General features: G+C 40.2%; 1 protein-coding gene across 1 annotated transcript in view; it reads left to right on the forward strand.

Moving 5' to 3' along the window:
- Window positions 1–13094, forward strand: part of THSD7B (thrombospondin type 1 domain containing 7B) — a 568319-nt gene that overhangs the window by 202434 nt on the left and 352791 nt on the right. The window contains exon 8 of the mRNA XM_078070024.1: window positions 885–1000. Within this exon, the coding sequence (XP_077926150.1) occupies window positions 885–1000 (116 nt within the window). The remainder of the gene's footprint in view (window positions 1–884; window positions 1001–13094) is intronic.

The raw sequence follows: 13094 nt of genomic DNA on the forward strand, positions 1-13094 counted from the left end.
CAGGAAACAGAATTTAAAATGCAAATATATGTTGCTGAGGGCTTTCCTGTTTTTCTTTTTGGCATATCACCATTTTAGAAGATAATCAATGTAGTTTTTAGCCCTCTATGTTCATAAAACAAGTAAGCAGGCAAGAAAACAAACAAAGGCTTGATTGCCATTTTCTGAGACTTTAGTTCTTCCAAGTGATTATGAATCAATTGACTGTAGTATTTTCCTCCCAAATGTGAACATTCATTATCAGCAAAATAACAGAACTGCAGTGTTTCTCTTGTTAATGCTAGTTAGTGTATTTGACATTTGCTATCTGTCATATTTTGCTCATCAGTCCACATGTTCTAAAGAGATACCTGCCAATCGTTTAAATATTCTAAAGTTCTGTTCATTATCAAAGATGTAGAGTATATTTAAGTGGTTTTCAATGATTTTTGTTTCCCAATATGTTCATATATTGCCTTGTATTTTCCTATTCCTTTTGTAGAATATCATTGATTTGATATATTACCCCGAATAAAATGCTTTTCAAGAAATATATCAGATGTGTTCATTCTGAAAAAAAAAAAAAAAATCAAATGTCATTTGAATTGATGCTGATGGTGACACTTTCTTGTGAAGGCATTCCCTTTCATTAGTTTCAGGGATTGCTCTTTTCCTGGACGAGTGAAAAGTATTTTGGTCTCAAGGTCAAGAGAACTGAAGTTGCCTTTGACTCTGCCACTGGCTGGGAGCCCTTGGGCAAGCAGCCTCACCTCCCTGGCTCTCTCTTCCTTGTCTATAGAAGGAACAACAGGGCCTCAGTGTTTTCTGTCCTGAAATCCTACAGTTCTCCGCTAAGCCACTTACTTTTTCCAGGAGGCATTGATATTGTCTCTTCACATTGACAGGTGTCCAGATTCGACTCGGCCCGAAACAGTGCGTCCTTGCCTTCTCCCGTGCAAAAAAGACTGCATTGTGACAGCTTTCAGTGAGTGGACACCCTGCCCGAGGTCCTGCCAACCAGGTCGGTGCATTCTGTTTTTAGTGTTCTTCCTAACCCACCTGAATTGCCTTCCTCACTGCTAAATAAATGAGAGACTGTAGAACGGGAGCATCTTTCTTTTCTATTTGCATGTCCCCCTGGGAAGCAAGGTTGGTAAAATTTGTAAATGAAGTCTTGAATTTCCAGATCCATCAGGACTTGGCAGGGAAAACATATTCAGTTGCTAGATGCTGTAATGTCACTGGAGTGCATTGCAGGAGTGCTCATCCTCCGGGATCCCTGTTGTGGTGTTTTGAAAAGCCATTCACATGTGGTTCCTTATAAAGCCTCATCACCAACACTGTTTCTTTGTGGCTCCTGTGTGCTGGGAGTCTGACTGGAGGCATCTTTATTAGACTATAGGGCCTTAAGCATTGTGCTTACATCACTGATAAATATAAGCCTGTGGAAGAACAAGGACAGATATGTAAAAAGCGTTGAACAGGTATGGGAATTCACAATATAAGATTTGTATTTCTTTACTATAAATGGTGTTACTTTATACACCTGGATGTATTTAGAGGACAATGATCCAGGATACTTAATACCTAAGTCCTAAAAAACATACAGGAGCACTTTGGTAAAATGACCCTCTTTCTTAGAACAGGTCTTTCCCCCCATGCTTATTGCACTCCCCGTGATGAGCTAGTCCGTGTGGAGATACAAGTACTCCTAGTCCAAAACCTCCATTTCCACCTAAGACCTAGAGTTAATAATTTGGTTCTTCTCCCATAGTCTCATACCCTAGCCTTGGTCCAGTGGATCTTACCATTGCCACAGTAAGAAAAGGCAACTCCAAGGAAAGGAAGGATGCATAGAATCATAACCCTAGTGCCCAGAGTAAATTGGGTTTCATCCACACATCCTAGCCTTCTCTGGCTAGTCATGTCTTCTCAGGCAGGGCAAGGCTGTATTAGCCTCCTGGAAGAAGGGGCAAGGTAGTACTGTATGCAGTCCTGGGAGGAGAGAACCTATCCCAGAGATTGAGAGCATTCACACCTTTTCTTGGGAAAGTCCATCCCTGTGCATCTAGGATCCCCCACGTTCTTTGATTCACAAGTTGTGTCATATGAAAAGGGGACCAACATTGACATCGATCTGCTTGACACATCAAACCCCCCATCAGTGATTGGCAAAGGGGTAGTGACAGCTATGGAAGATTGTCACCATCTGTGTCTTATATTGCAGTGGTGGGGAACCTGCAGAAGGTTTTCATAACCATGCCATTTCATCTTCTTAATGTTCTTTTGTCACAAAATTAACATGGTTGTATCCAGTGAGCTTTGTTATGGATAGCATTAAAATAAATATTTTGAAAATGAAAGAACCTTGAAAACTACAGTGGAATATTTTTCTGATCTTTTGAGGGATAAAAATAACAGTCTCTTCCAGAAACTTTTCCAAACTTATTTTCTTGAATGGGGATATCAAGTAAGCGAACTAACTGAATGAACAGGATAATGTCACTTCCAGACAGATCGGGACAGAAGAGCTATGATCTCTCTGAACCATTTGAAAGGCAGCATCTAGGAGGATGACTTTTGGAATTTTAGTGGTAATGTACTTGAAAGACATTCAAAGATAAATAAAGATAAATATTGGGAAATTGCAGCAAAATAAAATAAGCTATGATGAAGGAGTTTTATTGAGATTCAGCTATTTCTTTTAGTTTCTTCCTCACGAGAAATTAGCATAATTCCTTTGTTAAGTGATTATAAGAGAGGAAAGACTGAATTAAAAGAATACCCCACTGGCAGCCAGATACTGGTGTTGGAGCTGTCAGGGTCCCCTGACACTGAGGGAGGCATATTAGTTTTGTTGAGCCAGTGCACCCTAGTGGCCGGAGATTACTTCAGCTACTGCTCTAGCATGTATTCTACATTCAAGAAAATTCTCTGCTGCCTGAGAGTCTTCTAGCACTGGCTAAGGATGGAGGAATCAGAGAGCATGTGAAATAATTGCTCTTCCGGCAATTTTAAATTTTACTTCAATTTCCAGAGATTCAATTAGTTATTTAAATGGTTGGCATTGTAATGAAAATAGTTCTAAGCCTCTGTGGTCTTTTTTTGCCTCCAATTTTTCAAGCCTAGGTAATTCTTTTCACAGCCTGGCAGCCAGGGGACCTGGAGGAGCAAAGATTCAATTTTCAGATTTATTCCAACTTTCCACTTCAATCCTATTTATCCTCATGTTTAGTTTATACCTTGGGACCAATATATTATTAAATAACTCTGGGTTAATTAGGGGGACCATGAGAGGGAGGAGAATATTGAAAGAAATTGTATGTCTAAACCTATGGTCCTCAGACTTTAGTGTTTCTGAATCATCTGGAAGCATTACTAAAATGCAGATATTCAGCTCCATAGCTAGATATTCTGATTCAGTAACTATGGGATGATCCCCAAAAATATGAGTTGTAAGTAGCTGCTCCTGAAGGGTAATGCATTCTCCTTCTGATATTTAAAAAAAAAAAAAAAAAAAAAAGATCCGTGAACAAACACTGCTTGAACTCTGGACATATGGCCTGTTTTTCAGCTTCTTGTATGCATCATGTTCTTCCCAGCTCAACAGCTGTAAATTGTGATAGCTAAGAACATAGATGCTGGAGCCAGATGGACAAGGTTGAGTTTCAGAGTTTGTTCTGTGATGGGGACACATTATTTCATCTCTCTGTGCCTTAGTTTCCTTGTTCATAAAACAGGGTTAATAGTCACACCTACATATATGGAAAGCACCTAGAGCCCTGCCTTGCATGGAGTAAGCACTGGGCAAGCATTTCCATAGTTGCTTTGAGTCTTTGCACCTGTTGTGTTTGAAGCTGTCATTGTATTCAGATGCCCCACCTGTTTTGACCTCGTGCATCCACAGGGACCTGCATTAGCGGCATTTCCCCAGGAATGCTATTCTCATGTTCCAGATCTCCCAGATGTGTTAGGCCATCCCCAGTTTACCTCATTAACTAGATAATCCCAGGGCATCCTGCGCATCCCCCTTTATAATACCCCGGTAGTTATCTTTCCATGTCAATATTGTCCTTACTATAAGTCCATGAATTCAGACACCACTTCTGTCATCTTGACTGCTGGATCCTCTAAACCCAGCACAGTATGAGACATAGTTGTCACTCAGTAACTACTTTTTGAATGGACAGATGCCCTGTAAAGAGAGGGAATGGTGTGACTTTGAATCCAGGCAGGATACTCTCTGTCCTTGAGAGTGTCCTTCAAAATATACTTTGGAGAATAGTGCTCTTGAATAATACTTCTCAAATTTAAATGTTCATACAAATCCCCTGGGGATCTTAGTAAATACAGATTCTAATTCAGTAGACCCAGATGGGTTCTGGAATTGTACCTTTCTGTAAGCTCCCAGGTAACTATATTTTGGTTACGAAGCTCCAGATCAGAATGGGGTTCATTAGAAATTTTTGAGGAAGGTAATGATGTGGTCGAAGTTGTAAAGTGAGAAGCACAGCCAGGAACAAATCAGCAGGTGAGGACACAGGTGAGGTATGGTGTGGGGTGAAGAGAAGTGGTTTAACCTACACTGAGAAATCAGGAGAAACATGGGCCAGAGCAGGTGACAATCTCAGCTAAAGAGGAAGGAGGAGCTCTTTTTTGCAGCTGTGGTTTCAGATTGGTTCATCAAAGAATACTTTATTTTCATGTCCCCAAATTTGGTTGCACAGTGGAATCACCTAGAGATCTCTAGAATATACTTTTATGTTTGGATTCTACTCCAAGACATCATGATTTGATAGGCTTTTCATATGATCAGGGAATCACTGGGTTTTATCAACCTCAAGCCAAACCCATTTGAAACCTCTCAGAGAGCCAAGGGGGCTTCAGGGGCCTGAGTGCACCAGGAGTGATTTGTGCCTTAGCAATGGATGAGTTGTGTCAGGATGTTATTTGGTCCTGGCTGGGTTTGTGAACTAAATCCTATGACTTGAAAGTATCCTCAAGCCATGAACGATCTCTAGCTAGTAGCCAGCCACGCTCCTGCCTTCATACTCCTCCTCATCTGTGTCTTTCTTTAAATGCTTAATGATAGTCCCACATTCTTCTAAGCAAATTAGATATTTGTCAAGCTGTGGCCCTGTTGTGGCCTCTCTGATTTTTAAGTCCCAGTAATAAATGTGCCAAATGATCAAGAACCAGCCTTTGATACTTTACTTGCTGTTTTCTTTTATCCTTCCTTCAGCCCATAGAGCAAGCGCCTGCCTGAAGTATTCAATGTAATTTGCTTAATAATGACAACAGTTTTCTTATTGTAGAGGTTCTCAGCCCTGTGTAGTTTTTTTTTTTTTTTTTTTTTCCAATGCACAGATTCCAAGACTCACCCTAGCCCCTGTTAGTCAGAATCTCTTCATGCTGAAGGGACATTTGCAATATTAAAACTCTCCTCAAGTGACTCCTTAAGTGGGTAAGGATGAGAAACACTCATTTAGTGCTTTATACTGTGCGACATGCTTTCACATACATTTTAAGCTATTGTAGGAGATCACTGATAATTGTTTGTCTTGGTTTTGTGGGGAATTATCTTGGCCACTGCTCTTGTAACCATCACACTTCATGTTTTTACTTAAAAGTCACAAATCAGTACTGATTTTCCAGGATTTCTCTCAGGTTATCTTTAAAGGGGCTTACTTTATATTTCCAGAATTGTATTATACGAAGTTTCAGACATGTACATAAATTAATACAATGTTAATGCAGAATATTAAGTATTAATAGAACGTGCTCTTGTGTAACTGTCGCTAAGTGAAAACGATCATCAACTTATTTGTTTTCCCTGTGCTACTACCATCATCCCCCTTTCGATCACCCCACCCGTGGATTATTTTGAAATAATTCCCAGATTTGTATACCACTTCTATCAAAGGGAAAATATGTAGATTTGTATACCACTTCTATCGAAGGGAAAATATGTAGAAATATGCTAGAAGATAAAATGTGCCATATTCAAAATAGCTCTTCTTATAAATTCCTACAAACCACAGAGCTAATGATTAATTATTTGTCAGTATCAATAATTAAAGGCTGAGGGAGCTCCTTGAACTTTCCTCTCTAAGGGACAAGCTGGAGAGCAGTGTCATGGAAACAGGAAGGCCAGAGGCAAACTGCTGCTGGGAATTGGTAGGAAACTTCATTTGGTGGTAATCTTTGTTTCTGTGTCAAGCCTCCTAGAGATAGGTCTTGAGGTTTTAGGTATCAAAGAGAGTAATTTTTTTTAACTGCCTAGGTGGTGTGGTGCAGCAGTTAAGAGCATGGACTCTCAAGTCCCATCTTTGCCATATAAGTCACTTTAAACTCCCTTTCAACTTGCTGTGTTTCAGTTTTGTCCTGTCTAAAATGAGATAATATCGGCATCTACTTCCTAGAGTGGTTATAAGGGTTAACTGAGACTAGGGCACATTGAAGAATGTAACATACGTGGAAATTGATGAGTAGTAGCGGTATGTAAATTCCTTAGGAACAGGGAACTTGTCTTGTATTACATTGGTGTCCTGCAACATCTAGACCTCCTGCCAGTATGATGGCACTTGTTTCCATGTCTGTGTTTTTCTTGGACAAGATGATAACATCTAGAGGGCATTTGTCTTCTGATTTCATTAATGAACTTGCAGGGCTTAGCACAACGTCTAGGGCATGAAGGGCATTCAATAATTGTTGTTGAATGACTGAATACATGAACTCCGCATCTTTCCCACAACCAGTTCTAATTCCTAAAGATTTTGCTTCCATAAAGATGAAGTCATAGCATTAACACATTGCTTGGTGGACCCAGGCCAATTAGGGGAAAAGATATTGGTCATTCAGAATGTTGGATAAGTCAAAAGTCACCTATCTTAGAATCCAGAATTTCTCCCATTCAAATCCATACTAGCACCACCCTCTCTCTTCATTGACCCCTTTCCAGCACACAGGATTCCCACTTTCTCCCCACAGGCCCATCTGTACTTTTGTCTACATGGGAAGTAGTGGATGGAGTACTAATTTACTCCCGAATAATGAGGAATCTGCTGTGTTTGAGTAATCGAGATTTTGGGCCTGGGACACTGACCCCCCAAATAGTGTCGAAGGCATTATGATGATCTAATGACTTTCTTTGAGAAAGTAATCTAAATTTCAGTTACCACCTCTGTAAATTTAGAAATTTTACATCTAAAATTTCCCAAGGATTTTTGGAATACATAAAATAAGGTGTGTATCTCACATACATGTCCCAAGCTCAGCCTCAAAATGCAGAGCATAGGTGCCTTTGTTTTATACGGGCTCCACTGAGCATGACTTGCCCCCTTTAGTCTATAATTTAAAGCCCATATATCACTACATTGTCCTTGTACTCAATAAATGTTCCTGAAAATTTAGTAGGAGGAGTGACAAACACTTGAGCTTGTGGAGATTACAGTTCTCAATCATATTCCTGCCAAACTGAGGTGTTGTGCTGATAAAAGCCATTAAAGACACTTTCTCCCAATTCAGGGGGAAACAAACTAATGGATAAAATTATCTTAATTTCTTGTAATTTTTTGCTCTCCTGTGTTTGTTTTTGTTTGGCTTTGTTTTGCTTTTAGTTAAAAATTGGCACCTTCTGCCAGCCTCTATTAAAATCCATATGAAGGGGATTTGATTTGGGGAAAAATAAAATAAAATCCGGTTTGGCAACAGCAACACAAACTAAGACTACTTCATCAGAGCCCCTTGACCATTTGGCAGCATGGAGGAACAGCACTGTATGATAGGAGAGTTGCTGGAACTTGGCTGGTGCGACCTACACCTCAGCTTCAGAGGAAACGTTAGTCTATGTAATAGCTGACAGGAAGTGTTCTCAGTCCACACTCTTCCTCCTCTCCCTGACCCCCTCATCTTTGGCACCAGAGATTGATGTACAGCTGCAGGGACCTGGAGTTCACGGCATCACCTGCTGGGATTTTTCTTCACTTCCTACAGTGGCCCCAGGAGTTGGGCGTAATCCCACATGACCAAAGAGGTGAGGAGCCCCCAGCTCAGAAGCATGAAGTAACGGGTTCCAGGTTAGCTGCCGTGCATGAGGCAGAGCCAGCGTGGAATCCAGATTCTGTGACTCCAGGGCCTGCCTGTTTTATCCCAACACAAGTTATTTCTCCTGTTGATAGGCACAGCTCATTTTGCCTGTTTATTAGCAATTCAAGAATTTGGAGCCTGGGACTCTCAAACCTGTGACACCGGCATGGCACATCACAGACCTATCACACATTGCAGTCACACGTGCTGTTTCATTGACCGTCGGGACAGTTTGGGGAAACAGGAACAGCAGTTCCATTAGGGCTGCCCCAGAGATGAGGTGACGGGATTGGTCCAGGGAAGCACTCCTGGTCACCTGGTCCAAAAGGGGCCAAGAGCAGGTAAAGATATCCGGCTGACATTAAACCTGCCTTGCCTGGTGAGCCTGTACAGTTACAGGGAAAAACAGCTAGCCCAGGTCAGACTTATCACTAAGAGGCAATAATATCAGCATGCCTTTGCTTCATCTCACCGTCTCTTCCTATCAAATTAATAAAAGCTATAATTTATCGATATCCATTATCCTACTCTTACCTCAATCCTATACTGAAGGAACTATTATTACTCCAATTTACATATGAGGAAATAGAGGCTTAAGGATAGGACCCAAGATTGCAACACTCATAGAGGGCAAAACCACACGGAAGCCTAGGCTCTTATCCACTCGGTCAGCAATAAATACTGGCTGAACAATCAGTGCGTTCCGGCCATTGTGCTTGGCACCGTGTGCATATATGCAGAGTGGTGAGTGAAGACACAGATCCCTCCATTATGGAAGGTAGAGTCTATTAGAGGAAAATGGAGGCATTGAACCCAAAATTACCCAATGAACATGCAGGTACAAATCATAATATGTGCTAGGCAGAAGATCAGAGTGCTGTGAAAGTAGTAAGGAAAACTAGAATTCCGCTCTGTCTAGAATCTCTTTCTCCTTATCTCTGCTGCTTGCCCAGATCTAACCAAGGTGTAAATCCTTGCCTCCTTCACAGAATTTGTCCTGATCCTTCTGCTGGAAACAACCACCCCGCTCTCTTGAGTCCCATAACCCTGTCTGACTTGCTTGCATTCTAACTATCGGTAAAGGTGTTTTGTGTCTCTCTGAAGGGATGTGAAATCTCTGAAGGCTGGAACCTTTTCTGCTTTCATTCCCAAAAGTGCCTGGTAATAAACTTAAGACAGAACAGAACTCAGTAAATCCGTGTCAAATAAATGGATGCCAGTTAGAAGCAACCTGCTTAAGCAAAGCTGGCAAACTGCTAAGAGGAAAGTTGAGATGCCTTTACAACTAAATTTCTTTCGTAAATGATTCCATAGCTAACTGCAAGAACATGCACAGTGCTGTTGGTGATAGAAGATGGGGGACTTAGAGAATCAGATTTATCTCTGGTTTCCTGGCAAACATGGTTAAAAACATGGTTCATCCTTTTTGTTAATTTGTTTACATATTCATTCATTCATTCACTCATTCCTATGTCCATCAGTCTGTGTGCTTATTATTATTTTTAATGGAATCATAGGAGTATCTCATGGGAACCAAAGCCTATTCAGTTGCTAATTCCCAGAAGGCATTCCCTACTGCAACTTCACATTCCAGCCCTGGTCACCGACTGAGGCAGTTGTGTCCATAGGAAAGGAAATGAAGGGTTTCATGGTTTTATGTTTGTTTGTGTTTTTTTTTTAATAAAACCCAAAGATACAATGTTGAAATGCAAAATTATGGTCATGTGTAGTCTTGCAGTGACCCAGACTGGTCCAAGGGTAAAACAGTAGTTTGAACAGGTTTCCAAACGTGTGGCCCATGTATTTCTAGCTCAGAACTACCGGGGATGCCTGTTAAGATCCTAAGAGATTCTGATTTTGAGGTCAGGCCTTGGGCCTCAAAATCTGCCATTTCTTAAACAAACTGCCTTAGTAATTCTAAGACACATTAAAGTTTGAGAACACCTGAACTATGGAGACATTGAATTTAACCATTAGCCAATGGATTATTTAAGAAATGTGTAACTTGCATCTACTATATGGTTCTAATCACTTACTTTGGCTTTCAAGGATCCAAGGTTTATAAGCTATAGTAGGTTAAAATGGCTTGATGGGAAGTTAAAAAAGGAAATCTTACAGATATCCAAAAATAAGGGAAAAAATTCCCCATGGACGTCAGGGGAACTAGAAATGCAAAGAGGAAGTGAGGCTTCTCTCTTCAGCTTCCAGGCCAGCGTGCTTCCTCCTGTCTCTGCTTCTCTGTGTACGCCTACTGTCCTGCCCCTTGTAATGGACCTTCTCTGAATCTGTATACTCATAGCTAGCAGATACAGAGCCCCGGAATGGCTGTCCCAGGCTCCACTCTACCACACTTTCTGCAGTCAAGCACCCCACATGGACAGAAACTTCCCTTCTGGCTCTATGGAGCTTACCAAGAAAGAGAGCCTGCTGGCCCAGTTTGTGTCAGGCCCTCAGCCACTTCAGCAACCTGTGGACCAGCCCCCTCAGGTCAGCACCCGTCTGAAAGGGGAAGGGGACAATGTGCAGAAAGGCAGCGGGAGCTGAGTGTGGGAACATTCCCCCTCAGATGGGGCAGGGGTTGTTCTCCACTGAGATTGACCTCTCCAGAACACCCAAGCTCAGCTCTTTGGGAGAGAATCCAGAACATGCCTCATTCGCTCACTTCTGTTTCAGCCAGACTCTGTAGGTGCTCAACTGCAGGGCGAGGCATGGTGAAACCCACCTGCTTGCTTCCAATGCAAAAACCATCCTCTTTCACTTCAGAGTTGGTTTGGGAAGAGAGTGGTTTACATTAGGTAGAAATACAGAAAAGGAAAACGAAGCCCCAGGCAACAGAAATGCAGTAGAATTATACACTCATGAAGAGTAGAAACTGGAAGGAGAGAGACAGCACTCACCCTGAGTATGATCGGAGCCAGGTATTTTACTTCAAACAAACAAATGTGCAGTCTATGTGTACTTGAGTTCTTACCAAAATGTCTAGGCTGTGATTTCTAGCAATAGTCTGTCATAAACAGTGTTGTCTTGGTCGTCGTATAAAATAAACTAACATACCAAACAAAATAAAATAAACAAAAGCAGACAAAATTTTTAAAATGTAGATTTGGTGCTTGAAGTTCCGTTCTTTACATCTGAAATCCACCATCTTCCTTCTACATTTGCAACTAATACTTGCTATAAAGCACTATTTATCTCCTTCATTCAACAGTGAAGCTACATTACCATAAATAAATCCTGTGGCTCACATGGATATTCATAATGATTTATTGTTAGCCTTGGTGGCAAAATCTGTTTCTTTGGATATGAATGCTCTTTCTTTTCAAACTCTTTTAAGTTCTGGCTGGTTTCTTTCTCATATCTCTAGAATGCTCTGCAGATAATACATTGCATCACAATATAATTTCTATTTGCCTGTAGAGGTAAATAAGCTGCCTTTCAGAAACCAAGGTACCCATTCTAATTAGGAGTTTATTTTTAGACTTTCAATATACTTCTTATGAAGGAATAGAATAAATTAGTTTGGATTTAGATGGGGTGTTACTTTAAGTTTATTAAATAATTTTCTACAAGTAAAATAATAAATTATTTTCCCTTCCTTGGCTTTGATCCTATGTTAATATGATTCTAAATTAGTGTATGGTTTAAGAAGGTTTTTGACTCACTGGATTAGCTAATATGATGATAGATTTATAAACTAATTTGTCTTACTACAACAAAACTTAGAGTTAAAGGTGGAGCTAAATGTTGGGATCTTAATATGTCAATTTGGAGCTTCAGGTTTTATAAGAATGTCAAATAATTTATGTAAGGTAACAAATCAAGAAGATTTTATTTTTTTAAACATTTTTTTAAAGATTTATTTATTTATTTAACAGAGAGAGAGAGAAAGAGAGAGAGAGAGCATAAGCAGGGGGAGCTGCAGAGGGAGAGGGAGAAGCAGGCTCTCCGCTGAGCAGGGAGCCCAATGTGGGGCTCAATCCCAGGACCCTGGGATCATGACCTGAGCTGAAGGCAGACGCTTAACCGACTGAGCCACCCAGGTGCCCCAAAATCAAGAAGATTTTAAATTCATGTTTAAAATGAGGTAGATTGCTCATAGTTTAGACAAACAACTTTTAAGTGTTCACTAATAGAAAACTCTTCACTAGATACTCTGCTAATCTCTTGAAATTCCTTCAAAATTAAGTTGCTACATGAAAATAGTGCAGATAGAATATCTACTGAATGGCATGTTTTCAGTGATAAGGAATAAAATATCTGAAAATAAGTATGTGAGGAATTGTGGATTCTCTGCCATTTGAGGTCCTTTCAAGTTAAATTTAGTTTGCTCTGATGCCTAAAATATGCTTATCATAACTTTATTTAGAGGCCTTATGAATGATAACCAAAGTAAGAATATAGACCACATGTACAATGACAGGTTCTGTGGGAAATATGCTCATTTCTAACTTGAGCCAACAATATTCTCTTCTGCTGGATGACCAGATGCTTTTTGAACTGATATTTGATTATATTCAGTTTAACACTTAATTATATTCTTTCTTGAGTTTTCTCTAATTTGTTCATGTGTAGTAGAAATAATCTAACATAGTTATGGTAGACTCCTGGTGTGGCCCTTTAGCTGTGTGTTCTAAAATTTAGTTAACCTCTCTGAGACTCTATATGCTTACCTGTAACATAGATATAACATGTAGCGTCTGTAAGACAATTTACTTCCTAGGGTTTTCTTATCCTACGTGAAGAGGCTAGCTTAGCAGTAGTTGCTTAGTATGCACTAATTCCCTCCTTGTCCTCCATTTTGTATTTCATCTTCCCTGAGTAAGTTGTAGGATCCATGGGTATTCAAGCTCAAGCAATAAAGTTATTAATTTTATAAACAAAAGATATTTAGAAGTGTATTGTATGTATGTATGGAGAAAGAATGAGAGAGAGCAAAAGAAAGACTTTCTTCTAGCAGAAAAATAATAGGAGTTTAATAAACACATATTGTTATATTGCACGGAACATGAGATATCATTATACATGAC

This window comes from Halichoerus grypus, chromosome 4, assembly GCF_964656455.1.
Source record: "Halichoerus grypus chromosome 4, mHalGry1.hap1.1, whole genome shotgun sequence".
In the NCBI taxonomy this organism is placed as follows: domain Eukaryota; kingdom Metazoa; phylum Chordata; class Mammalia; order Carnivora; family Phocidae; genus Halichoerus; species Halichoerus grypus.